We start from the raw sequence: 27,987 nt of genomic DNA, 5'->3' as shown, positions 1-27,987 counted from the left end.
TATGTGTTTATCCATCCACTTCTCTCCCTTCACCCCATCTTAACTGTAGTAACAGAAGCCTGAGATAACATTTTATTTCCTGAAGGCTCAGTCCTGAGTCCAGGAGTGAGAATTTTCTTACCTCTTCAGAAGGTGGTTAGAAGGTATCAGGCCAGCACAGGTACCAAGGTCTGAGATTTTCCGGGCCTGCCACCAGAGGGCATCATTCTGGTCCACAATCTGAAGGATGTCCCCCTTCTGGAAAGGCAACCCTGCGTCCATGCAGGGGATGGCGGGATCCTCCTGGGGCCAGTACTCCGTCATGGCGCGAACATACACCTGACAGCAGGTGCAAAATGTCCTCATCAAAAGAACCCTTGGCCATGGGCTGTCAAGACTTGAAACCATTTCCCCACTCTTCTACCTGCTGTTGCTGTCTTGTCTCCCCATATTCTCACCAAAAGGGAGAGCCTGCCTCTTTAACTGAGTCCTAAGATCCATGGAAAAAAGTGACTTTGGCAACAGAATCTTTTAGTGCCGAGAAGTTTTTGTTCCAGTGTTTCCCATTCTTAATGTTATTATTATTTTTTTAATTCTTGTACCCCATCTCCTTTTAGCACATCCGTTTACTTATTTGCTTCTCATATCATCAGTACTGAAAAATGGGCAACACATTATAAAGAAGGGCGCTATGATACAAAATATTAAGTCACTGTCACTGGTAATTTACTGTGTGTGATTATGAAGGCACAGTACATTCTTACCGTCTTTTGGCTATTAACAGGAGGAGCAGAAACCGGAACCACCTTGAACATTATTGTGCCACGAGACATGGCCTAGAAAATGTCAAAAGGGAGGGGATAACAAGTCACAGGGTCCACTGGGTTACTGGGGTTCCCCACAGGGAGTTACAACACAGTGTGGCCAGCTTTAAGGACGACATCCCCCCACAGAGATTTTACAAGGGTTCAACAGCTAAATATCACATGCAGAAGTGGAAATCAGGAAGAAATACAGCTCAGCTTCTGCCTGGCTGTGGGGCTCTGGAGTCTCTGGCCTGCTGAGCCCTACCCTGAGGCCCGGCCTCTCCCAGGAACACTCCATCTTACAACGTTATTCAACAAGGTCTTCTTCCCGCAGATGCTGGGGGAGGAGATGAGGTCTCAGTCGGACTTCCCTTCCTCAAAACTCTGTTAGTACTTACTTCCTGAGCCCCTGTTCCCGCACCGGGCAGCCCACTCTGGGGAGAGGGGGCTTCCCCAGTCTTCTGAGGGGGCTGACAGCTCCAAGTTAATGGTGGGAATGGGGAGCCCTCACACATTTTGAGGAGACAGGGAACCTCTCAGCCTGATGGGAAAAGTAAAATGCTCTTGCCACAGGCACTGTGAGTCCAGAGAAGAACCAACCTTGTCCTTACTCAGAGATTTCACAGCTCCGCCATCTTGGCTGTGCAGCTGCCACCTAAATGGCACAAGTGGAGCCACATGCGTCTGTGATGGACAGCTTGTCGAGCTCCATTCGTGGTGGCTTCGTGCCATCCAACACCTTGCAGCAATGGTTATTTGTGAAATATTTCGGTGCTTGGTATACTCCTTATACCACCATGTCTCATCTCAGTCCCTGAGGCACATCTATGAAAATGTAGAGTTCCCCCAAAACCCAGTTGGGAACCATAGTCTATATGATAGATAGTCAACTACCTTAGGCCCCACGCTTGGAGTATGCATGGGGTTGATGGCGGGGACATACCACTAGGACTGTGATTCAGACAAAGGTTTGAAAAGTTTCTTCCAGAAGAAACCATCATCCGGTCATAAATCCCCAGTCTCAACCACCAAGGACAGTGGCAGGGCGAGCAAGGAAATCCCCCTCCCCACAGGCCTGACTCCCAAGACATCTCTCCCATCCCGAAGCTACATCAAGGGAGATGTTAAATAGATTCAAGCTGTATAAAAATGTTGGTGGACTAAGGGTAGTTTGCTTAGGTTCGGACTCCCCTCCAGAGTCTCAGTCTGCCCACCCCAGGCTCAGTTTCCCAAAAAACAACCCAAACAACAAGGGACATGGGTTAGGGGAACTGGCAGCCTTCCCAAGGCTGGAAGAGCAGGTTGGCAAGAGAAGTCTCCCAGCAGAAACCAGATTGGGGTGTGAGTTTGAGGGTTGAGCTGCACAGAAGCAGGAAAGTCTGGGGGTCTGGAGGAAGGAAACTGCCCTGAGGGACCAAAGCCCCCTCACAGTACAATGTCTGCACCATGGGCCAGACAGGCTCAGGATAGCCACAGCTTTGCACTGAGTTGCTGAGAAGGCAAACAGGAGACTGTTACCAGAATATGGATCACTTGCTCAGGGTCCAGTCCCTCAACGGGAACTCCATTCACTTCCACCAGTTTGTCTCCAGCATATAACAACCCTAGGCAAACAGGAACACAAAACAAAGAAGGGTACAGGAAATTGGTTAAAAAAAAAAAAAAAAAAAAAAAAGGAGGTAGCTACACCAAAGACTTTTAGCACACTCACTAACCCAAGCATACTCTAACATTTAAAAATTTACTCTGAACTAATCCTAATCCTAATCAACAGACTGGTTATTCTAGTGGACGCTTCCACAAAAGCACAGAGAACTGTGCTTTTAACACCTCTTCACTGGGTACTAAGTGATGGTGATATTTTCATTGTTGCTAAACTGATGTTGCAAAACAAGGATAACACTAAAAGTAAAGATGTCAGCGTCATGAGTAAATGATCAATGATGAAGAGAGGGGGTGCAGCATTCTCCTAAGAGGAAATGTGGAGGGACACGGGGGTACGATCAAGCTTTGAGAAACAGCAAGGAAGCAGGACGGTTGTCAGAGGGAAGAGATGAGATGCAGGATGACGTCATTGGACAGTGGAACGTCAAGCAGTTATGGTCAATGTCAAATGTGCTAGAGATGTCAAAATGAAACTGAGGCCAAAGGAAGGGCTGGGGGACTTAGCAACTAGGAATCCCTGGGGTCACTGCTCTAAGAATGGTGGGGTATGAAGCCCGTGCCAGGTCTGCAGGGCCTTGGGCAGTGGACAAGCAGGACAGCAGGCTCAGAAATACAGCAACGAAAGGAAGACATTCGGTTGACTGGTAGAAAGGCAAGCAACGGGCACTGCAAGGTGGGGCAGAGCTACGCCTGCTGAGAGCAGAAGGACCAGGGGAAGAGCGGGAGGTGGGAATATGGAGCAGGCACACGTGGACTTGCCTCCTGACTTGAATTGTGTAACCTCGAGCATGTTACTTACTTCATCTTTTTGAGCCTCAGTTTCCTTTTCTACAGAATGGCGTGCTAATATTAGCTTGTTGGGTCACCACGAGAATGTAAACCGAGTGGACAGGAAAATGTGGCCTCAGTGAAGGAGGGGAACAGGATTCTCTGGAATATTTATTCCCTCCTTCTTAGTAACCGAGCGATGCCATGCGTAGAAGCCTTGACCATGGGTAGGAAAGACGGGTTGCCCTGGAACGACCAAACAACTGAGGGTTTCCTATTTCTCTGGTCACGCGTGTGCTCTGCTTCTCCAGCTTACCGCTCCTCTCAGCCAGCCCGCCGTGGATGACTCTGGCCACCAGGATGTCCCCTGTCATCTCGTGGCGCTTGATGGTAGCTCCCTGGGGAGAGAGTGCAGTGGAATCCCTCTTTTACCTAACATGATCACTCTTCGGGTGGCTTCCTTCAGTATAGCTCTGGTTTGGTCACAAGAGGGTACATATACCAGCCAGAGCCATTCACTCAGCCTTGGCCGAACAAAGCCTCTATCCCACCACATAGATACAAAAGAATATTTAGAACCTTCCACGCACAAAGAAAGCTCTTACCATTACAACCTAATCAAAGAGACTATTCTTAGAAAATCAAATTCATGCCTCACTTAGCTTCCAATTAATAAAGAGAAAAAAAGTTAGGTAAATACACCGGAATTTAGTGAAATTTATGTACATCAGAGGGCTAAATAATAAAATATAGGGCACCTGGGTGGCTTGGACAGTTAAGCGTCTGACTCTTGATTTCAGCGCAGGTCATGATCTCAATGTTGTGAGATCGAGCCCCACATTGGGCTCTGCAAGGGGCTCCGTGCTGAGTGTGGAGCCTGCTTGGGATTCTCTCTCTCTCTCCTGTCGACCCTCCCCTGGCTCATGCTCTCACTCTCTCTCTCTCTTGCTCTCCCCAAAAATAAATAAAATAAAATAAGTCTTATTTCTCACAGATTTTTCAACAAAGAAAAACACAAAGCAGAAGTCTTTCCTTGTGAAAACATTGTAACATATAACGTGCTTGAAACCACAGGCAAAAATCATTAGGACGTCATGCTCTAGCCATTATCACGGATCCCCATGTTATCTGAATGCCTCAAACTGTATCTGTGACTACAAACAAGAATATTTAACATTATATTAAATAACTACAGGAGATAATGTAGTTCACAATTAACCCTTCGCTCATAATTAACCCCTGGTTCACCATGAGCCCCGATATCATTCTGAGAAGACGAAGTGATTTCCTTACCAGGGGCTGCTGGTTTTTCACTATGCAAACAATCCTCATGGCCTCCTCGCTCTCAGGGATATTGTCTGGCAATGGGGGGAGAAGGGGTTCAAAATCTTTCTGAGCCACGGTGTCATGGGCACTGAGCAAGGCCTAGGAACAGAGAAGGCAAAGGGAACAAAGGTCACACAGAGGACACCCCCTTCTAGAAGAAGGTGAGCCAACACTCTGTAAGACACACCACCGCCATCACCACAACAACCAACACACGCATGCTGGGCATAGCCTTTTACGTGGATTAACTCAATCTTCACGATCACGCCGTGAGGCGGGCTTATTGATTGTCCTCCTTCATAAAGAGATGAGGCACAGAGAGGTTAAGTGATACACAAGATAGTCTTGCATTTCTCCTAAAATGTACTTTGTCACTTTCTCTTTTCCTGCAAACCCAAGTAATCCATGATGCTCCCATAAGCTTGAACTACAGAATAACTTTTGTAAGGTTTTCCCTAATTAAGGCAGAATGGGAGACAGCAATCAAAACATCTTGCTGGTTTCATTTGTCAGTGACTCCCAAGGAACTATGAGGAACGGAGTAAGAAAAAGTAGTTTCCTGACCTAGGGTGTGATTAAAGAGTTCCTTCTGATGGTCCATTATGTTAAATATTTAATTCTTTGGGTGGGGAAGTAGTCATTCTATAGGCCAACATGAGACTGATGGACAGAACTTCACTGGAACTCAGAGAAAACTGTCTAGGGTTAACTTGTGAACTGAAAATTTGACTTATAAATGCCATTGTTCCAAATGCAGAGAGTCTCTTAAAGTTCTCACTTGTTGATAAAATGAACTCAAACTCTATGAGTACTATGAGACAGGCTTCTGTTCTACAATCAAACGTTCTTTAATCAATTGTCCTTCATATACTCCCTCATTGAGTTGATCACCCTTACACTATATTTTCAGAACACTTTCACACTCTTTGTCCAAAACTTAAAATATTTCCAAGTTGGAAAGGAAGTATACTACCCTGATTGTCCCCCAGAATTTTGGAGGGACAATGGCTTTTCAGGGTGGAAACAAGACATCATGGAAAGTTCTGGACGTTTCATAAATATGGCAGGCTTGGCTCCGTGGCTAACAACACAGAATCAGTCACATCTGAGTCCCACATCTTTAAGAACAATCTGTTGGTCACCCACGTACAGTAATAGAGCATCTATTCAGAAAGTACATTTCCTATCACCCTTATTTCTTCTTGCCAACTTTGCCCACATGCCAGATGGGCATATCTTGTCTATTTTAGCAAGCACTTGCCTTAAAGTGTGGGTCCTGGAGGATTTGTTTCAGCTCTTGGATCTCAGGGGATTTAGGAGTTTCACGTAATAGTCCCACTACCTGATTGGTGGAAAAGCATACACTGTAAAATTTTTAAAAATCTTCATCACCTAGTTAAGGCCACCCAAGCTGGATGACAGATACATTGACCAGCATCTTATTGACCTAAGAAAAGCTTTTATTGAAATCTTCCTTTTTATCTTTAAAGTCAGGGTCTAGGATCTTCTCTCATTCATTCAACTTTGCTACAGCAGGTAGAATCCAAGATTTGGGGACAGTCTAAACCCCAATGCCTCTATCCTGGCATGCCAGAGGCTTGGAGGAAAAACAAATACAATTTTGTAATATGTATCAAGGCAATTCCCCTCCAGTGGCGCTAAGACAACAGTTTGTTAATGTGAATCTTTACGGTCAGGTTAAGTTGTCTGAGTTCTCCAGGCACAGGCTCAAATACCTGAAGAACTCAGGGAGCTTAATTCCATGGGATGTTCCATTTGTCAAGTAGAAAATGGGAATAATAATTTGTTTTTTAGGACTTACTATTTGATTACCAATTCTAATATTTGTTGCAGTGAAAAAGTGTTAAACATTCTAATTCTGATGTCTTTCCTTTTTGGGGTGTAGACCTGCTTTCTGGGAGGACATAAAACCTTTCAAGACTTTACTGAACCCCAGGAAACCCCAGCAGTTGAGCTTTATTATATATAGTCAAATGGAAACAGTAGTTTACTAAGCTTTATCCCCATTCCCTAGGATTACATGCAAATAAAATATCATGTGTATATTTTCCTGGGGACAACTGAGAAGAATTTGAATCGTTGATTACTGAAACTGAGTGTTTGCTTCTTTTTTTCCTATATCATTTAATATGGTTTGAGTAAAAAGTAATAATAAAAGGGATTACACTTATTCATCCATCAACAAATATCTACTGAGTATCTACAATGTGCTAGGCACTGTTTTCAATGATACAAATACTGTGGCAGACAAAAATCCACATTCTAAAAAAAAAATCTCCATTTTTACTTGATGAGAATTAAGAAGATAAATAAAACAGGAAAGTGGACAGAGAGTGCTCTGAGGGGTTGCAATTTTAGATCGGTGACCAGAGAAAGCCATAGTGAGAAGGTGACATTTGGGTGGAGACCAGGAAATAAGGAAGCAAGTCATGTGGCTATATGGGCAAGAATATTATTGACATGGAATAGCAAGTCCAAAGGGCCTGTGGCAGAAGTGTGTCTGGTTCACACAACCACAAGGGGTTAATCTGACTAGAGCAGAATGAACAAGGGCTAGAGCACTGAGTGTTAAGCCAAAGAGGGAACTACGTTATGTTTGGCTATCTATGAACTATGATGTGTACCCTGAAATGGGAAGTCATTGGGAGGGTTTGAGCAGAGGAGTGACATGATTTGACACACCCTACAAGAAGATCAGTTCAATAGCTATGCTGAAATAGACTATAGAAGGGCAAGTGTAGAAGCAGACCAGGTAGGAGGCTGTATTGTCAGTATATGAGATGATGAAGGTTTCTATTGGTGGCAGTGTGGAAGTGATAAGATTCTGGATATATTTTGAATAAAGACGTCATTACTGAGATGGAAAAGGTTGGCAGGGGAGTGGCTTTGGGTGTGGGGAAGATCAGGAGCTCATGGGACACGGTGAGTTTCCGGGGCCCATCAAGCATGCATCTACTTATGGTGGAGAGGAGACCGTTTGATATGAGAGTCTGGAGTTCAAGCAAAGAGCCCACCGAGAGATCTACATTGTAGAGAGATCTACATACGCTCTAACAATATTTACCCTTGGACTACATAGGATAAACAGAGTCCAAGGTTTAGAGAAAAAAAGAAATGGGTACATGCTAAAAATGTTATTTTTTGTCTTTAAATTTGAAGGATTGACCAATTTTCTTCCTTCTATTGAAGCTCAATTAGAAACACCTGTGAGATGCATCATCCTCAATCCAACTTCGCCATTAGATCCTTTAATTCATTAAAGCCCCGCTATTCTGTGGATTAAAAACCACCTTACCTCGCAGGATAATGTCTGTGCATGAGTTGTGGCAGGAACAAGTTTCTTTTCTTTAAATTCCAGGAGACAATTATAAACCTGCAGAGAGGCAGGGCCAGGAGAATGACATGTTGATAACAGGACCATTAACGTCGGTCCTGTTATCTGCAAAAGATCTGCAAGCGGAAAGCCTCGCCAACCACGGCACCAGCAGTCGAGCGGCTGCTGTGCTGGCCTTTCCTAAGGTGTCTGTCACTGTCCGTCAGAAACGGGCCAAGTCAGGTGGCTCCCACCCTCCAGGGGCTTGGTTATTGGCGGCCACTGGAATCTGATCTTCCCCAGCCAGAGTCATTGATGAAAAGAAATGCAGACATTTACTCTTGTTAAATTAACAAATGGGGTCTCCAGGGTGGAGGCCACTAGGGATTTGGAGCCAGAGACCTGTAGGAACCTCTGTGCTGGGCAAAGGCCACGGCATGCGCTGTGTGGCTCAGGGTTCCGCGGAGGATCCGAACAAGAGGACAGGCACGCTGCAAGCGCTGATTGCACTCGGCTCGTATCTATTTGTTTCCTTTTCCTCCCTTAATCATCCAGAAAGTTTCAGTCACAAAAATTTCAGCTTCAGGGCGTCTGGATGGCTCAGTCAGTTAAGCGGCTGCCTTTGGCTCAGATCATGACTTCAGGGTCCTGGGATCGAGCCCCGCATCGGGCTCTCTGCTCAGTGGGGAGTCTGCTTCTCCCTCTCCCGCTGCCCGCCAGTCCTCCTGCTTGGGCTCCCCACCTCTCTCTCTGTCAAATCAATAAGTAAAATCTTAAAAAAAAAAATTTCTTTCAACTTCATCTCTGCTGACCTGAGGGATTTTTTCCCATACTGAGATCTGGAGTTGGCTCAAGGACACACAGCCATGGCTCGCTCTGTGGTCCCAACCTTCTTCTGGTAGGAATCTCCTTTCTCTCACAGATGGAGAGATGAGGCCCAGGAGGCCAGCTAGGCTCAGCCTTCCTCCATCCGGATCTGGGCTGACGGTGCTTCCTTGGGCTGCCTCCAAGCCCCTGCTCAGATCAGCCTGGAAGTGAGAAGGCTGGTGCCCTGACGCAGGGCCTGCAGGGGACACACAGCCTGCACGCGTGAGCACGGGAATCCCTGTAGTGACAGAACTCCTGTGTGAGCTACTCCCAGGAGGAAAAAACATGCCTGAGAGGAATCAGGAGGGGCTTTTTCTCCCAGCTTTCTTGAGATGTCATTGATAGATAACACCGTGTGAGTTTAAGGTGCACCATATGTTGGGTTGATATCTGTATGTTCACAAAACGAGTACCCCAGTAAGTCAACATCTCCGTCACCTCTCATAATGACAACTGTGTGTGTGAGACAGACCGTTGGAGATCTACCCTCTTCACCACTTTCAAGTACATAATACAGTGTTACTAACTATAGTCATCATGGCCTACATTACATCCCTGAAGTTATTCTTCTCATAACTGGTACTTGGACCCTTTGACCAACATCTCCCCATTTGCCCCAGCCCCAGCCCCTAGTCTCAGTCCCTACGAGCAATACTTTTTTTAAACTTCACACACAAGTGAAAATATACGATACTTGTTTTTCTTTGTGTGACTTATTTCACTCAGCAAGATACCCATCCATATTGTCACAGGAGGGAAGATTTCTTTCTTTTTCATGGCTGAATACCATTCCATTGTGTATTTCACTTCCTGGTGTGTATTCAAAAGAAACGAAATTACGAACTCAAAGAGATGTCTGCACCCCCATGTTCACCACGGCTCTGTTCACAGCAGTCATGACACGGAACCAGCTTAAGGTGCCCAGCAGGAGAGGAACAGACGAAGAAATCAAGAGCTTTAAAACAAGCGCCGTGAGAGCACCTCTTAGTTCAAGCTAAAGATGTTGCCACTTTCTCTTATTTTGAAGAATGTATTAACATGCGTCAAAAGACTGACCACATTTCACACTTAGCTGAAGGAAACACCCATATCCGCCAAAAATAACTTTAAAAGAATCTTTCTTAAAAATAGCTTTTGAACAAAATTATAATCACATAGCTGATGCTATTGTAGAGTGCATAAAGTTTTAGCCACAAATTTTTTAAAAAAGAAATTTTCAGGATTAAAAAAAAATTAAGATACGTAAACAGGACTGTAGATCTTTCATTTCCCGATTTCAAGAAACAAAAAGGAATACTTTTTTAAAAGTTAATTATTTATTGGGGGGAGGGGCAGAGAGTGAGAATCTCCAAGTAGACTCCCCGCTGGACAGGGAGCCCAAGGCCGGGCTCCATCTCACCACCCATGAGATCATGAACTGAGCTGACACCAAGAGTCAGATGCTCAACTGACTGAGCCACCCAGGCACCCCAAAGAGGAACAGTTTCTTAAAAGCATTTTTATTTGTCCTGAGTTTTAGCCTCAAGGAGAAAGGGCTGTAGACCGATGCTAAGGGTCCTGTCAATGGTCATTTGTGGTACTTTGTGATCCCAGGGTCCTCTAGAAGCAAAGGAACTGAGGGAGGAAAGAGGAACTGCCCACCTAAATTAACCCTTCGTCAGCTATGAGCTTTGTGTAGTTCTCTGAGGATTGCTGTAATATTGTGATTTATAATAAGAATTATGTATTTGGTCCTGACACTGGCTTAGAGTTCTTAAAACCTTTGGAATTCCCGAAATGAGGAAATTGACAAAGATGCCTTTTTTTATGTTAATGGGGTGACTTCTGGAATGCACCTAAGGTTAGGGGCAGGTTGCCAGGAGAACCAACCATGTAATTAGACTTCAGATTTTCAGTCCCTTCCCCCACCCCCACCTCCACCTCTGGGGAACCAGAGGGGCTGACGGTTGAATCCATCCCCAGTGACTAATGACTTAATCAAGACCCCTATGTAATGAAGCCTCCAGAAAAGCCCCGAAGGACTGGGTTTGTTAGAATTTCTGGTTTGGTGACCTTGTGGAAATCTAGGGGAGAGTGGAGGCAGGCATGGAAGTTCCGCACCCCTTCCCACATGCCTTATCCTGTCTATTTCTTCCATCTGGCTGTTCCTGAGTTATATCCTTCTATAATAAACTGGTAATGTAGCAAATAAAATATTTCTTTGAGTTCTGTGGGCTATAGCAAATTAATCACATCCAAGGAGAAGGTCATGGGAATCTCTGATTTATAGACCGTTGGTCAGAAGTACAGGTTAACAGCCTGGACTTGTGACTGGTGACTGACATGGGGGGGGAAGGGCAGCAGTCCAGGAGACATAACCCTTTCCCTATGGGATCTGATGCCATCTCCCGATAGAGAGCGGCAGAACTGAGATCAATTACAGACATCCACCAGCACCCCGACAGCTGTTGCTGGGGGTGCCCCACACCCATGTTGGAAGTTCTCAGAACACACAAAAGAACTGCCTTCTGAGAAATGTACCAAGCTGAAATTCCCTGCCCGCTGACCAGAGAGTGGCCCCGATGGGTGAGCAGTTTCCAGCTCCCGCAGCAGCCAAGGCCTCCGGGAATGGGGCACTCACCTTCAGCAGAGCCTGCAGCCACGGGGAGTGGAGAAGATCGTACAGGAGACACACGCCATTCACGTCTCGGCTGTAGAACAGATTCAGCTCCCGCAGCACAAGCCTCAGGATCTGGGAGACACCTGGGAGAGGGAGAGGGCAGAGGTGGGCGGCGGGCGGCGGTGAAGAAGGGCAGGTGGAAGCGTGAAGAACTCCGGCAGCGGGGACGAATGAGAGGACATGACGCTGGGTTTAAGGCCAAGAGCTCTGGTTCTATCACTGTGGGAACTTCAGAAAGTCATCCGTCGACCTGAAGCCCAGCATCCTTGGGGCAAAATAATCTGCTAGCTTTCCCATAGGGTTGTTGCTAACATTAGATGAAATAATAGATCATTTACAGATGGAAGATTTTATGAGAGCAATATTCTTTCCTTTCCCCCACCTTATCAGCCTTTGGTTTATTCCAAAATCATCGAGTTGTTTTCTGGATCCTCCTTCTCTAATTCAAACAGTCATTTGTTTTCACCTTTTCTGAAAGTTCTTATTGAAAGTGTTGTTGAAAAACTCTGACTGTTGGAGCGTCTGGGTGGCTCAGTGGGTTAAATGTTAGACTCTTGGTTTTGGCTCAGGTCATGATCTCAGGGTCCAGTCTCGCTCTGCCCTCAGCAGGGAATCTGCTTGAGATGCTCTCTCCTTCTCCCTCTGCCCCTCCCCCTGCTTGTGCCCTCTCTTTCTCAAATAAATAATAAATAAATCTTAAAAAAAAAAAAGTACTCTCACTGCCAATAAGTGTTTAACACAAATCTCAGGATTCTACTGATTAAAGGAACTGAACAGATTTCAGCGAATGCTGGTTTTTTTTTTTTTTACATGTTTTCATAGGCATTCTATTTTTGTAGTGATATTTTTAATGTGAAGTTCCAAGTTTAAATAAAACATTGGGGAAAAGAGAAAAAAGAGAAAAAAAGGAGGTTCTGAATCCACTGTGCCGATCTCCTACCTTCGTGCCTTGGAAATTGCTTACACTCATCACTAAGACAGGTAGTGTCCCACAAGTTCCTCATAAGAATCACAATAAATATTTCTAGAAGCCCTGCCCCTAAATTCGATCTCACATCTAGAGTGACATTAGAAGACCTTTCTGGTCCAGGAAGGAGTCCGGGCACCACGTACCATTCTCCGGATTGGTTGCCGTGGATGGTTTCATGTTCTTCTTGTCCAGTGGATGTGCTCCTCTGTCTGACTGTGTCCTTCCTGCCCAAGCTTTCCGGCGGAATTCAGCACTGGGAGCAGACCCGTAAACAGGACACTGCTCACTCCGTCACGCTGGCCCTGCAGCTCTCACGCGCTGGAATATATTTTCAACAACATTTACTGAGCAAGGGGAGCCCTATGCTACATCTGGGGACCCGTGTCCAACAAAACATTTGCCCTTGGCGCATACTCTCTAAATTAACCAACCCTAGGAGAGAGCATTACTATTTCATGGAATACTCCTCCTCCTTTTTATTTTTTTTTTTTTTAACAAGTAACAAATATTTGTTTATTTCTCACCTAGTTAATTTTACCATCCGTCAGAGCTCAGAAGAGCCTTCCCTGGCCGGACTCCACTCAGGGACCCTGTTCCCTCTCACTGCACCTACAGCTCTTCTTGCCACTGATCACAATGGCAAGAGGCGTAAGTTATATCCAAGGCATACTCTCAGAGGTTATTTTCTATGTAGCTTTTGGAAGGATTGGTTTCAAGAAACAGAAACCCAAAATAGTAGTGGCTAAACAGGGTAGAAGTTTATATCCTGCTTATATAAAAGTGTAGAGGCAGAGACAGTTCAGGGCGGGTAGGGCAACCTTGCTCCATGAAGTACTCAGAGAACGGGCTCCTTCCAGCTCCCTGCTCTACCTTCCTGGGGTGTGCTGTGGTTCCCATCTTCCTGTTCCAAAATGGAGGCTGGAGCTCCAGCCATCACCTCTACTTTTCCACCAGCAAAAGGAGGATTAAGAAAATGAGGGCAAAGGGAATACGCTCACTGTTCTTTGTGGAAATTTCACAGAAGTTGCCTTATATAATGAAACTTATGCCCTGGTATAACTTTAAAACACTTCACTGGACTTTCACGTTGCTTTAAAAAAAAAAAAAACAAAAACAAACAAACAAAAAAACACATACTTAAAATTAATTATCAGAGCCTAGAACCCAGCTTTTCTTTACCTAAAAATACAAAGTATTTTTCATACTTTTAACATACATTGAATTTTCTGAAATGCTACTACCATAATTTAAAAATGAATTCACCTTGTTTTGCTTGGACTTTATCAAGTTGTTCACACTTTCCGAAAATCATGTCAATAATGGTGAGGCTATTTTGCTTGATACACCTTTCATTGGCTTTTCCCCTCTGCCTTGTCTTAATAAATATCCCACTCTGTTACTGGTGTTTCCTGGGATCACTTTCCCAACAAATTATCGCATTAGAATCCTAAAAACTTAGCATTTAGGGCATCACTATAACATACCACTATCTGGCTATTATCTGTGTCTGCATTCAAGGCTGCAGCTGTGTCCCTGGTGGATTTTTTTAATAGGTGCAAACATGTTGTTTCATTATATCTTTTGGTGTAGTGGTAGTTCATTTACCTGTTGAAATTTACAATGACTTATTGACAACATTTATTTAACATCTTTTTATTACTAGGGCACCATACAGATTTTTTCTTTTTGAAGTTGTGTGTAAGCAAGCATCTTATTTTGGGTTTCCCCAGAATTAGACACAGAGCAAGGATACTAGTGGGATGATTTGTTTGGAAAGTGATCTCAAGAAACACCAGTAGCAGAGTGGGATATTAAGACAAGGCCAGGACAAAAAGCTAGTGAAAAGTGCATCAAGCAAGTGACTACTCTGGGCACTGTGGAGCTTAATCCTTTGGGGGCCTAAGGGACAAAAATGAAGGGTATTTATACATCAATGTTGCCAGTCATTGGGTGAGGGCTTTTGTCAGCGAACGTCACTTCTAGTTCTTCCAGCCTCCTACATTCATGCTCTCAGATAGTGAGGTCAGGTGCTGGCCCTAGGAGGTTGGCCTGGAGGGCACCAAAGCCGTAAGGACCAAGGGTCTATGGGTAGGGCAACAGCAGCATTTGTATCCAAGTAGGATAATAAAGGAGAAATTGGGATTTAAAAAAAAAAAAGGAGTATTGCAAATTAATTTTTAGAGCCTGCGATATTGCATCTGATATGGGTGAGAATCGCGGTCTAGAATTTAGACAGGCTGTGGAGTTGAAGCAGGAGGGCTGTCTAGAAGAAGAAAGATCATTATTATGTTGTCCCTAAATTCCCAGACAGTGAGAAGGAAAGCAGTCATAGAATTTTAAACAACTGTCCCATACACACTGTCTCCCAGTCACACTGAAGTATTCTACCTTGCTAGATTCTACCAAAACCTGACATCACATGCTTTTGCCATGCCCACCACCACCCACCTTGCCCAGCCCCAACCAAGTTAGGTTAAACCCTGCCATTTTCCTGTGTTCTAGTGTCGAATCATTTGACGCAACATTTGCATGTATGACTTACCTCCCCTCCCTAAGAGGGGAGCACATAGAGGGTAGGTCATTGAAAAGAGAGGTGGAAGGCGCCTGGGTGGCTCAGTGGGCTCAGCTGCTGCCTTCGGCTCAGGTCATGATCCCAGGGTCCTGGGATTGAGTCCCCCATCGGGCTCTCTGCTCAGCGGGGAGCCTGCTTCCCTCTCTTTCTCTCTCTCTGCCTGCCTCTCTGTCTACTTGTGATCTCTATCAAATAAATAAATATAATCTTAAAAAAAAAATAAGAAAAGGGAGGTGGAGTATCTGCCAGACAGACAGACATCAGAGCAGACAGATGGTCCGACACCAAGCCATCATATTCAGGCAAATGCTGGAAATGCTACCCAAAGCGTGGTTCAGAGGTCACATCCTTGGAGAGGAAGTACAGATTAAACAAGCCTACCGCTGTCTCTGCATCGCAAGGTGGACCACATTTCTTCCATATTAATGTCCAAAAGCCCATGTGCCGAACCAGGCTGTCCGTGCAGCAGCCGGGGGCACCCGACTGCATTCCAGACTTGACCTGATTTGTGAGGGACGTTTACAGATAGACTGTGATTTCTATAGTGAGTTTTAATTATGAACATAGCTTCCAGTAAATCTATGCTGACTCCAGGGTTGCAGAAAGTGAATTCATATATGCTAAAAAGCTTATGTTGAATAAAACCTCCTTTCCCATGAAGTCATAAACAGCGATTTTCATCTCTGTGACTTTTAGGGGGAATTCTAAAAACAGAGTCACTGTTAGGTTCCTGTGACAAATTGCTGGGGACTGAATGGTGTTCCCCCAAATTCAGATGTTGGAGCCCTAACCCCACTGTGCCGGTATTTGGAGATGGAACCTTTGGGAGAGAGGCGGCTGAGATGAGGCCACGACAGTGGGGTCCCCATGATGGCGTTAGTGCCCTTGTAAGCAGAGACATCAGAGAGCTCTCCATCAATGTCTCTGCCAGAAGAAGACAGAGTCGTCTCTTTGAGCTAGGAAGAAGGACAGCACCAGAACCGCCCATGCTCGTACCCTAATCGTACCAGCCTCCGGAACTGTGGGGGGAAAAGAAAACCTCTGTTGTTTAAGCCACTGAGACCCTGGTATTAGCCCAAGGCAAGACAAGAAGTTTAGAAGGAAACTAGGAAAATGGTTTTCCCGCTCTCCGGATGTCTCTGAAAACTACTGCGATGCTTCGGTTCACAATCCGCTTCACAATTCTCTTCTGAATTAACCTGTTCGGGGCCTGGCTTCTGTGTGGGTCATGTCTGCAGAAGTTCTGGAAGGCGGACCCCATGGTCTCCAGTTCACTGTGAAGCCTCAGCATGTGTAGCAGGGGCTGGGCTGTATGTCCAGTCGTTGAGAAGGGGTGGAAAAACGGGAGACCGAAATATGGAAGTCAGAGGCTGATACTTGCCCTTGGAGTTCAAAAGCAGCTGGGACGTCCTCAGGTGGGAGCTGGGGATACCAGAGGCCTGTGCCCTTCCTCTCTACCTCAGCCTGCTTATATTGACTTCAACCTCCTTCCCTATCAAACTTGGAAAAACTTTCATTTTTCAGACGTGGAAATGGACATTCAAAGAGGAATTCGGTACACTTAACAAGTAGCAAAATCAAAAGTTTTCCTCTTGTTTCTGGGACTAGCCGTGACAAATGCCTGGCAAAGGACTATAATCGCTCTTCCTTGCCTTTTCTCGACTTTTGGACCAAGTTTGTCAGTTAGAACTTACCTATTTCTGCTGTCAGAGGAGAAGTCACGATGGAGGCTGCAGGTAGACATAAAACTACATGCGATTCTGGACTAATTAAGTAAGAGGTGAAGGGTCACTGGTTCTTACTCACTGAGAAGCTGCATTAGTGTTACGGACTCATGAGGAATTTGTCCTAAATATTACTTTAAAAATCAGTATTTCCATGAACTTCTTAAAATGCAGTGATTACTATTAAATGCCATTCCCCTTACCCCTATTAAGTTCATTTTTCAAAACAATGCTTCCTACTAAACAAAGCCTGAAAAAGCACTTGAAAACTTAATGCCCGTACAAACATGGCCCAGCTTCCTCTGAGTAAAAATGCCATTGACTGGGCTAGAACAAATGCTCAGTTTTACTCAGGCTGCGCGACAACGCATTATTCCATCCTTAAGAAACAGTTTCCCAAAGCAAAACCTGCTCTTTCAAAATCACCGAATTCTCCATACGATTTGGGTTACAATGAAACTAAACCATTCAAATTAAATTACCCAGAATTTTATCTGTAGCTATTAAAAATTCACAGAAGCACAGACATTTATAGATCTCTTCTGGTAACAGAGGATCCTTTGGTAGAGTCTCTTACCTGCAAGACTGCAAACACACAATGTTACTCCAATCCAGAGAAAAGCTTTGGTAGAAAATACTAGTGGGCTATTAGCTGCCAAAGTCACCTCACTGTTCTAGATAAAATCTCTGCACATCCTCTTTGATTTAATCCACAGAAGCCTAACCCAGCCTAACCACTAAGATACTCGTAAGCTTCCCCTGCCACAAATCTTAAGTATTCCTCACACTGAGAAGTACAATTTATATCATTTTCAGTCGTCGCTGTGGTATTTTCTCTCAAAATGTCACCACGTGGCTAACCACGACAAACATTGTTTTTGTTGACCACTCCTCGGTAACACACGCCCAACGGATGATAGCATTTTTAATGAAGGAAAAACCGGAGACACCAGAGAGTAAGCAGACCTCTTAACCTTACGGTCTCATGTTATGAGAATATGATGGAAGACCCTTGGGCCAATAATAATGAGGCCTGGAAAAAACAGTGCCTTCTGGAAGGTTTCCTACCAAGTGACTGTCAATACCGATTCTCTCAGATTAGAGTTACTCATTTGAAAATCTTCTATTGCAGCGACACACAGGAAGTGCGAGTCGGTGGGAAGCACACTGGCAAGTAGATAACCTACAAGAAAACTAAAGGTTCTGCTCACAGCAGGGCAGAGCAGAATAAAGACAAAATGGCCAGTCAGAGGTTTATCTGTCCATTTACTTGAAATTAAACAGATGGGTTTTCTTTGCTTTCCACTGTTGATGAAAATGGATGCTGGGACTATGATAGATCGGTGACCATTCTGAGCACACCATATCTCACCATAAACACCTAATGTTATGAAAAGTTCTCATTTCCGGGTGCCTGGGTGGCTCAATCATTAAGTGTCTGACTTCTACTCAGGTTATGATCCCAGGGTCCTGGGATCAAGCCCTGCATCGGGCTCCCTGCTTCTCAGGAAGCCTGCTTCTCCCTCTCCCACTCCCCCTGCTGTGTTCCTTCTCTTGCTGTGTCTCTGTCAAATAAATAAAATCTTTAAAAAAAAAAAAAAGTTTTATTTTCAACTCATTTTTTACTTTACAATCTTTTAAAAAAAAAAAAAGGATTTGAGAGAGAGGTCATTCATGAGTGTGTGTGAGCAGGGGTAGGAGTGGAGGGTGGGAGACAGGGCGTCTCAGGAGACTCCCTGCTGAGATGTAGGGCTGGATCTCACAACCCTGAGCGGGAATCAAGAGTCGTCTGCCCAAACGACTGAGCTGCCCAGGTGCCACTACTCTATGCTCTAACACATAACCCAGCTTCGAAGTGGCATCTCTGGCAACAGTGGTGGGAAAGAGCCCTGGAATTAGAGATACTCTCTCAGAGTCCCAGCTCAAACAGTGAGCAAATCACAGTCACCGTCCGTGTCTACATCAGTGGGGTTAATACCTGCCCCTCAGAGCTACTCTCAGCATTCACCACACATAGGAAAGATCTGTAACCCGTTGCATGAGAGCTAGGTATTTCTATTTAAAGACAGTGGCCTGGAGATTTAGATTTAGAACTTGAAAGTTTATGGTTTTGCTATGCTATCTGAAAGGTATAAATAACAGGATCAAGGGCCTAAAGTAATTGGAAAGTTCCATCCAAACCTCCAAAAAAAGGAGGAGTTAAAATATGATTTTCTTAGGACTGAAACAGTCTACCATCATTTGAGAATTTCTCCGTGGGTCTCAAGTCTTTCTCCGTTCATTTTCTAGAACTGTCCCTGTCTCTCTCTCTCAAGGGATCCAAGACATTGGGTAAATTTGCCTTTAAAACCAAAATGTGGAATCTGTGTTTATTCTAAAATCAAAAGAATCTCAAATGGAAATGCAAGGTGTTTAACATAAACTAATCGAGTGTTGGTTCCTTTCCTATAATGGGGAGCCACCTTCTGGTAGTGGTGACATGGAAAGCCTTCTTGAGAAGACATAGCTGGGAAATAGCTAACTAATGTAATGTAGTAGGTCCAATGATAATTTTAAACCCTCACTCTTCCCTTCCCTGAATCTGTTCAGGAGAAACAAAACAAAACAAAAAAACAGTGACTAGGAAAATATGCCTTTTATTCAAAGAAATAATAGATTTAAGACCCCTGTCCTTGGGGTATTAGGATCAGAAAATCAATTTGCCAGCAAAGGGGCTCTAATTATGAATTTATGTTTATTTTAAAGACAAATCTCTAAAATGCCAGAGGGACCTCTGAGGCCAATACGAAGAGGCACTGATTACACTTCAGCAAAAAATAAATAAGTAAAAAAAAAAAAAAAACAACAAAAAATAAACAAACCACTAAGTCTGGATTTAAATTTCTAAGCTGCCCCTGAGTCATTTCTTACATAGTCATAAAACAACCTCATCGAGATGAATGTTTTTTATTATGAAAATTGCTGTTACATTACAGCCAACATTCCGAAACAGTATTTTAATAAACATGTCTTGATTATAAAGTAGAGCAGAAATCATGATCCTTTTTTTTAAAATTGATTAACACCTGCTGATGTTAACATAAATGTGGGGGACACTCCACGTGCTCCCCACGGTGTGCAGGAGATGAGATGAGGAAGAGCACCTGTGTTATTCAAAACAGCTCCTAGTGTTACTTGTACAGTGTAAACCAACCATTCACAATAGGACATTTAAAAAAAAAAATGTGAAAGGCAAAACACTAAAATGTTGAGGTGTTACAATACTTTTGAGCTGGGAAAAGCCAAAGCTTGTTTCCTTCTTCCCTTCTGTGAGTTCAGGGCGAGGTACAGGGAAGAAGCAGAACGGCAGGCCAGGGATGGATGCAGTCCCCTGCGTCGGAATTTCCCGGAATTTCGTCCTGCTCCAAAACACAGCCCACATGCACAAGCTCCTCGGGCTCTCATTCACGGGCCCCGAGATACAGCACTTGCACCCGGACGAGGGAGGGGCCCCAGCAGCTCGGGGTCAGTGTGTGAATTCCAGTGTGTTCACTCTGCAGCACTGAAAGGAATCCAAGAATATTCTAGTCGGGAGGCAGAAGACTCCTGTTTAGATGTTCCATGGTGGGGGTCGGGCTGCGGTCGTCACGGCATAGAACCTCTCCCGTCATGCATACCCTGGTGGAAAAGCTTAGAAAAAGTTAAAACTGCAGTTCGAGAAGGTCCTCTTTCCCCTCCCTCAGCCAAGAAGCACGATGCACTCGTGACTGCAAGGGACTCAGGAAGGCATAGTGTGGCGACTACAGTTTCAAGTACAATCTGCTCCTTGCAAAGGGGTCTGGGGTAACCGCAGGCAAACCCGGAACTCAGAACAATTTATTAACTTCTTTAATGTAAGAAGCTATACTGGGAACTCTTCTGACAACTTCAGGTAGCTGGCATTCTCTTTACCGCAGGAAGGGGTGTCCTGGTTTCCCGAACAGCAAATGTGTGATATCTGGGGGATTTAACATAGGCCAGGGACTGGTTTAATTGAATTTGATCTGTGTTCCAACCCTCTCTTTGAGTCAAACAGTCTTTTTTTTTTTTTTTTTTTTTTCCTGGGAGCAGGGCTATCATCATTAGTAAGGCTCAGAAATAGCCACCAAAATAACACAACGTCCTAATTTCAACACCATTCGTTTTCGCCACTTCGGGAAGACGCCAGATGGTGCAAAAACATCCTACAGATAATCCAGTTGGCAAGCTGTCGTGCATCCTAGTTAAGCTTCTCACGCTGGATCTGGTAGTAACATGCCTGGAAAAAAAAGTTCAAAACCATTTAAAATTTACTTGTAAAGAAACCACATAAACACAGCAATGCACAGGAGACAAAAGAAAGGGAAAGTCTGATTAATACCGAAAGCTCCAACAAAATCAGTTAGGTGCTTTATTTTTCCCTGCTTACTTCCAGTTCACCTGTCCACGGTCTCTTCGGCCTACTTGTAAATTCGTAGAGAGAAGATTTTGCACACTTTCTTCTACTTCTAAAATAAACAAGCTTTTTACAAGCTGTTTAATATTCTTCACTAAATAGAAATACCTTAATTGCTAAGCCACTACTGAGTGGACATTTAGAATATGCTGAACATTATAAGGTATACAAACAACTGTAACTGGAATCATCTAGTATGTTTAGGAAACTACAAATCAAGAGTAAGTATCAGTGAGTCAGAATTTCTAGGAATGAATTTGTTTTTTTTTTTAAGATTTTATTTGACAGAGGGAAAGAAAGAGAGAGAGAGAGAGAATGAATGAGATGGGGGAGGGTCAGAGGGGGAAGCAGATTCCCCACTGAGCAGGTGCCCAATGCGGGACTCGATCCTGGAACTCCAGGATCATGACCTGAGCCGAAGGCAGTCACCCAACCAGCGGAGCCACCCAAATGTCCCAGGAATGAATGTTTAAGAAGCATTCCGAGGTGATCCTGAAAGTATCCAAGTTTGGAAGTTACTCATGCTACAAAGAATACCTCAGTCAAACCATGTATGTTTTCCATTCCTCAATTTCTCGGGATAAATCTCCAGGAGCTGGATTACTCAAGCCCCAAGAACATTTTTGATATTGATGATATCAATATTAACAACAGTTTTCTAAAAGAGTGACTGCTATTTAACCCAATATGCCCAGCAATATGAGCACATTCCTGAATTCACTATACCCCTATACCAACATTGGCTATAATTGGCTATAATTTTAAAAGATCCTTGCTATTTTAGTAAGCACAAAATGCCATCTTGCTTAAATCTGCAGTACTGTAATTTTCAGTAAGGTTGAGCATTTTCCTACATATAAACGTATCAGTTGTTTCTCCCTTGCAGATATGTTGAGAGAAACTCTTCTTATAATATAAATACTAAAAATTTAAGTTCTAGGCGGGCAATATTTTCCCTAGTTTCTCTACCTTTTTTAGTCTATTTAATGGAAAATGTTAGTGATATTTCATGGGAAAAGTTCAAACAACTAACCCAAGCCCTAAATCTGCCCTTAAATTCTAGGATTTTTTCTCATCTTAATTTGCCTGTCTCTCCTCTCTTCTTTTCTCTACACTTAAATTCTCCAAAGCATCTGCCACTAACAATGGGGGTGATGTTACCCTGATTCCACCCTCCCTCCAAAACATCTAATAAGCATCCCAATACATTAACCATTTATTAAATAATTCCTCTTTTCCATTTTTGTGTTTGATGTTTCCAATTTCACATGGGAAATTCTTACTGTAACACTGCTCTTGTGAGGGCCGTCCCTTCTGTTAGGGGTCACATCCATTCTTGTGACAGTAACATACTGTCTTAATTATTGTAATTTTCTATTTTACTAATTGGCAGAGTCGGTTTATTCTCCCTTTCTTTCAGGAGTGTTTATGCCATTTTCTATTTGTTGTTGTTCCAATATACTGCAGAATTATTCTAAAATTCCAAGAGAAGTCAAGGCGAGGAAATACAATGACTTGCAACAATCCCTAGCGAGTACTCAGACTACAGAAGCTCATCCGTAAGACACTGGTTACAGTAAGTTCACGGAGAAAAAAGAAGATGCAATTCACATTCACTATATATATACTGCCTTCTCTGTGTTACCTCATTTCTGTTAAATAGCTCTAGTGCTGGACACTTTTTTGGACACTACGAATCCTTTCTGCTTTTTTTCTAGAGTTAACATTTACATAGATGGTCTCTTATTATAAGCATTTCTAATGATTTGCTTTATCAGTTTATAGGGAGGATTGGGTAATTTGCTTTAGTATTTTGAAAAATAACTAACTGATTCTACTTTTATTATATTTTAAAATAATTTACAATATGTGCTCTAAAGGTATTTAATGTTTGCATTAAACCTCTGTATAAAGATGACAGTGGTTAATCACAGATTTATAATATGGTAAATTAAGGACAAACTTTAAGATTAAAAAATATATATTAAATACTACCTATACTTACCTTCAGGGTGGTGAACATTATTCCCTGTTCCCCATGCTGAAGATAAGGGTCCATTAGATCCTCAATGAGGTGTACTTCGGAGCCTAAATTCCTAATCCTGCCCCAATGAGAAAAAGACACTGAATTATTTCTGTTTATATGTACATCCTCCTTCTGAATATACATAAGGGAAAATAAAGAACAGCTCACCACAGTGGAATGGGTAAAGAGAAATGGCTCATCAATTCAGAAAAACACTTATTAAAATAATGAGTCCCTAATAAGTCAGAAAAGGTTGGTCACCTGGCCCGTAGCACCACATACAAGAAAACAGGAAACAAGTCATCCATGGACCACAAGAAGTCTTCCTGAAGTGATGCCAGCACACTCTGAGAGATCTCTTCAAAAGTTTGCTGGATGACCTTAAGTTTGTCTGACGGGGTAAATGTTGTGCTGTTGTTTAAAAAAATAAAAATAAAAATAAAAAAAAAGTCCTGTAATTTTTCTTAATACAAGTGTTTAATATTAAATATTAATTGCTTGACAATAAGCCCTCCTGGGGCTTGGGTGTCTTAAGTTGCACACATCAGGCATAATGAGTTGCTGGAAGGGATGACCACGGTAATCCCTTGGTTCCTTGAGAAAGGATGCCTCCAACTCTCTATGGTTCACATGGAAGAATTCACTAAATCGTAAGATTACCCCCTTTAACCATGTAGGACACTATTCTCCTAACACTTCTCTGAGTAATAAAGTTTGGTTAATTTCCATCTGGCTAAAGATGTGATTACGTAGATACATTTCTGGGTAGGCTCTCTACCTCTTTTGAAAACACAATGGCCTTGTAGAGTAAAAGGTAAGCCAAATGTCTCAAGAGAGCCTTTTCTGATCTCCAGGCTGAGTGTGACACCTTCTAGGAGTGAAGGGGGGGGCACTTAGAGCTTAGGTAAAGATAAGATCTCAATAGTATCTTAATAGACTATTACTTCGATTTGTGTGATTTTTCAACAAATCAGCAATTACCTTATCTGCTGTAGACATTCTACAGCTGAGGCAAAACAAGCATCTTTTGTAGTTGGCAAAACCTGCAAAAAAGAGAATTTATGAAGGTCAGCGAAGAAAGCTATCTTCCACAGTAACAACAAAAATTAAATGACACTGGTAGCAAGGAGTGGCCCTTCAGTGAATAACTCATGCTTAGCTACCATTCTATCAAAGTAAAATGGAAATGTTTTGTTATTTTCAATATCCCACATCGAAGAAAAACATATTTACTGAGGAAATTAACATTTACCATAATTTACTATACCTTTTTACTTTCTCCAAGGATTGACAAGGTTGCAGGCCAGAATTTCCTACAATGGAATCCAGACACTGTTAGCACAAGTTGTTACTTATGATAGTTTAATACCCATTAAAAAAAGCTGATGGCTATACTGCCTTCCCTGTCCCCATTTAAAATAACTGTTCCACAGATACAGTTTTAATAAACATTTCAGAAATAACTTAAGAGTTCCTATCACGTTCTAAGGGATCTGTCAATGTACCCCCATACATTATGGATATTACCAAGTTGGCCAAAGTCTTTCCTTCACTCAGTTTTATTGTATTTCTACTGTCAAATTATCCTACTGAAAAAAATTCACTTTCTGGTTAAGGCTTGGTCACTTTTGATTGCACATATGCATAGTTACTGGGTTCAGGGGGACCAGCCTTATCACAGCACTAAGAAAAAAGCATAATGTGTTCCCTTGGAATAACAAGAAACAATGCTCCACAACAAAGAGCATTTCTAAAACTTTTAATTAGAAACTGGAGAGGGGGAGGAAAGAAAGAGAAGGAAAGGAAGACTGTCGAAGACAAAATATAATGAATTTTTTCTGAAACTGTCAACGTATGTATTCTGTTTTAAGGACTGCAAATAGGATAGGTAAAATTTATATATACACACACACATTTTATACACACGCACACATTCAAATACAACACAATTCAGAAGAATAACAAATTTTTACACTCCACTCCAAAAATTCTCAAAAGTAAAGGTTAAATATCACTATTTTGCTGAATAACAGATAAGCAAATAAGGGAAGAAACTGCAAATCATATATTCCATTGGGTAGTAAAGTACCAGATTCTTGACAATGCTGTTTGCATTTTAAATTAAAACCATTTGATTCTACTCCTAACTACTGTACTTACCTCTGTACCCCAAGGAAGCCCAGAAGAGCAATATCTGGCTGCTTATTCAGCCGCAGAACACATTCCCAGTAAATGTCTTCCTCACGATCGTTATCCAGGGCATAGAGCATGAACAGTGGTGGGTAGAGCCGAGGCAGCAGTACGGGAAGCAATAACCCAGAGCTTGTTACCACATAACTACAAAATATTGGAGAAGCATTCATATTAAAATGGAATACAGAATCAACGAGCTTCAGTTTCTAGAGCTGAAAGTAAAGATGGGACATTTCAAGTAAAGACACAGTTATAAGAGGGGCAACCTGGGCGGCTTAGTCAGTTAAGGGTCAACTCGATTTTGGCTCAGGTCAGGATGTCAGGGTGGTGAAATTCAGCCTCAAGTCAGGCTCTGTGCTCAGCAGCGAGTCAGCTTAAGATTCTCTCTCCCCCCAGTTCCCCTACTTTCTCTCTTTAAAAAAGAAAAAAGAAAAGAAAGAAAGATATGGACATTGGGGAGGGTATGTGCTATGGTGAGTACCCCTGGGGATAAAAATATATCATATGTTCATAAAAAAAATTAAAAATTTAAATTAAAAAAAAAAAGAAAGAAAAGAAATAGTTATAACTTTATTCTACTTTCATATTTGGAGCTAACAGGAGGGCCTTACCTATATGGGCCCAGAGTTTTATCTTGGACCAACTGTGAATACTTTTCATTAACTCAAAATCTAACTGAAAATCTAGTTGGTTCCATTTTGAAAAGAATTCCCTGTGGTTATTCTAGATCAGCATGACATCACTTTGCTCAGCAGTCTTTGCACCCAGTCATCTGGGACTGTGCTTCCGTGGGGTTTGGCTAATACAATGTAATACAGCCTAAAAGGGATCTAGCCCAAACACATTATTTGAAAAATAAGGAAACTGAGATCAAGAGAAAACTTTTCCATGGGATTCTTTGTATTTGTTTCTATGGCTGGTTTTTAAATATTTGATTTATTTGACAGAGAGAGACACAGGGAGAGAGGGAACATAAGCTGGGGGTGGGAGGAGGCAGGGGGAGAAGCAGGCTTCCTGCCGAGCAGGGAGCCCAATGTGGGGCTGGATCCTAGGACCCTGGGAGCTTGACCTGAGCCAAAGGCAGATGCTTAAAGACTGAGACATCCAGGCACCCCTCCTTGGGATTCTTTGGCCCAACTCCATTTACCCTGGCTCTGGCGACTCGGATCTGGAGTCTGACTTGCCAGTGCAAAAGGATTTCCTCTCCGTTGGCAAAGGGGCAGAGAGAGGAATTGTGCTGCCCTCTTCAGGAAGCTCAGGAAACAAGAATCTAAGGAATAACAGAAAATACAATTATAAAATGTTGCACCTCGAGAATGGTTAAAAAGAGTAAAATGCATTTTTATGCATTTCTATTATTTCATCTATTTAAAGGATCTATGCAATCAAATTTTAAATCAACTAAATTTTTTAGTTCCCTAAGATTCTTAACTGATTCTTTGTAATTACAGGATAAAATTAAGAGTGTAGCTAATGAATAATAATACCACTAAAAAATCATGTGCTTTTTTTTTTCTCTGTCTGATTATTAAAGAGTGAGAAATTCTGATCTCTGTGTTTTTCTTACTGGCAAATTTCATCTGAGGTCAATCTGTATTGACTCTTCAAGCAGAGACCATTATTCTCACAGCACAAACAATTAGTTGGAAACTACTTAAATATTCAACACTAAGAAAAACTGAAAATCTAATCAATGTAAAATATAAAAAAAAATTTTTTTTGTTTTAATTCAAGCTGCTGCGGCGTCTGGGTGGCTCAGTGGGTTAAATGGCTGACTCTCCGTTTAGGCTCCAATCATGATCTCAGGGTCACGAGAGGGAGCCCGCTCGGCTCTGAGCGCAGGGTCAGCTTGTGCCTCTCCCTCCCCCACTGCCACTCTCCCTGCTCTCTTGCTCTCTCTCAGTAAAATCTTTAAAACAAAAATTCAAGTTGCTAAAAAATATTTTTCCAAATTACCAAGATGATAGATAGGTTACTGAGGACTTTTTCCCCTAAGTTTTCAATTTGCCCTAGATTTTATCTCTGACCTCTTATATGCAATGGTGGGCTCCACTATAAACAAGTTCATGGTCCTCTTTTAGACATACACCTTGACTCTTTAAAGGGAGATTGTAATCTTTTCTATTTTTTGTAGACTTATATCTCACCCCTGTCTCTGCCCCTAATTTTATAGTTGGAAAAACTAAACCAAAAGTCAGAAAACTTATCTTCATGATACTCATCTAAGTAACGTCAGAGTTGAAACACTCCCAGCCAGCGGTCTTTTAGTGGATGACACTGTCCCCTCAAAACTGAAGACAGTTCCAAATGCATCTATCAATTCTGAAGTTAATAATAGAAAGAAGTTTTCCTGGAAATTTCATAAATTTTTGTATAATGACCTCATTACAGTATTTACATGTTGGCTTAACCCCAGTAAAAGATCTTAAATTTCACAAGTTCCAAATTTCCTACCTAAACTTTCTTTCCAAAGGTATTCTACTTGCTTGCTTTCTCACCTCTTTTCAAGTCTCTGCTCAGACAGTACATTAGGCAGGTCTCCTGGACCTTGTATTTAAAATGGCAGCCTCTTACCTCCAGCCCCATCTTTTGCCACATTTACCATCCCATGACACACTACGTATTTTATTTAGTCTGTCCTGCTA

The 27,987-nt window shown here is 42.7% G+C and overlaps 2 protein-coding genes across 5 annotated transcripts in view; both read right to left on the bottom strand.

The window, feature by feature from the left end:
* The window catches only part of MPP4 (MAGUK p55 scaffold protein 4), a 36,533-nt gene extending 23,965 nt beyond the window's left edge, over window positions 1–12,568 (bottom strand). Inside the window, exons 1-9 of the mRNA XM_082689469.1 lie at window positions 12,518–12,568; window positions 11,366–11,487; window positions 7,861–7,938; window positions 5,806–5,886; window positions 4,512–4,643; window positions 3,535–3,616; window positions 2,304–2,389; window positions 744–815; window positions 122–318 (exon numbers count right to left, since the gene is read on the bottom strand). Of these exons, the coding sequence (XP_082545595.1) occupies window positions 122–318; window positions 744–815; window positions 2,304–2,389; window positions 3,535–3,616; window positions 4,512–4,643; window positions 5,806–5,886; window positions 7,861–7,938; window positions 11,366–11,487; window positions 12,518–12,551 (884 nt within the window). The 5' untranslated portion in view covers window positions 12,552–12,568. The remainder of the gene's footprint in view (window positions 1–121; window positions 319–743; window positions 816–2,303; window positions 2,390–3,534; window positions 3,617–4,511; window positions 4,644–5,805; window positions 5,887–7,860; window positions 7,939–11,365; window positions 11,488–12,517) is intronic.
* A 7,032-nt stretch (window positions 12,569–19,600) lies between these two features.
* The window catches only part of ALS2 (alsin Rho guanine nucleotide exchange factor ALS2), a 73,683-nt gene continuing 65,296 nt past the window's right edge, over window positions 19,601–27,987 (bottom strand). For 3 of the 4 annotated variants that reach the window (XM_082688845.1, XM_082688848.1, XM_082688846.1), the window contains 7 exons: window positions 26,490–26,612; window positions 25,310–25,486; window positions 24,417–24,462; window positions 24,131–24,192; window positions 23,411–23,560; window positions 23,129–23,225; window positions 19,601–20,946 (listed from right to left, as the gene is read on the bottom strand). In XM_082688845.1, the coding sequence (XP_082544971.1) occupies window positions 20,908–20,946; window positions 23,129–23,225; window positions 23,411–23,560; window positions 24,131–24,192; window positions 24,417–24,462; window positions 25,310–25,486; window positions 26,490–26,612 (694 nt within the window). In that variant the 3' untranslated portion in view covers window positions 19,601–20,907. The remainder of the gene's footprint in view (window positions 20,947–23,128; window positions 23,226–23,410; window positions 23,561–24,130; window positions 24,193–24,416; window positions 24,463–25,309; window positions 25,487–26,489; window positions 26,613–27,987) is intronic. The other variant, XM_082688847.1, reaches the window with a different exon arrangement.

This window comes from Mustela nivalis, assembly GCF_964662115.1.
Source record: "Mustela nivalis genome assembly, chromosome: 11".
Lineage (NCBI taxonomy): Eukaryota > Metazoa > Chordata > Mammalia > Carnivora > Mustelidae > Mustela > Mustela nivalis.
Note: the sequence above shows the minus strand (reverse complement) of the source record. Positions and strands in the feature narration are given on the sequence as shown.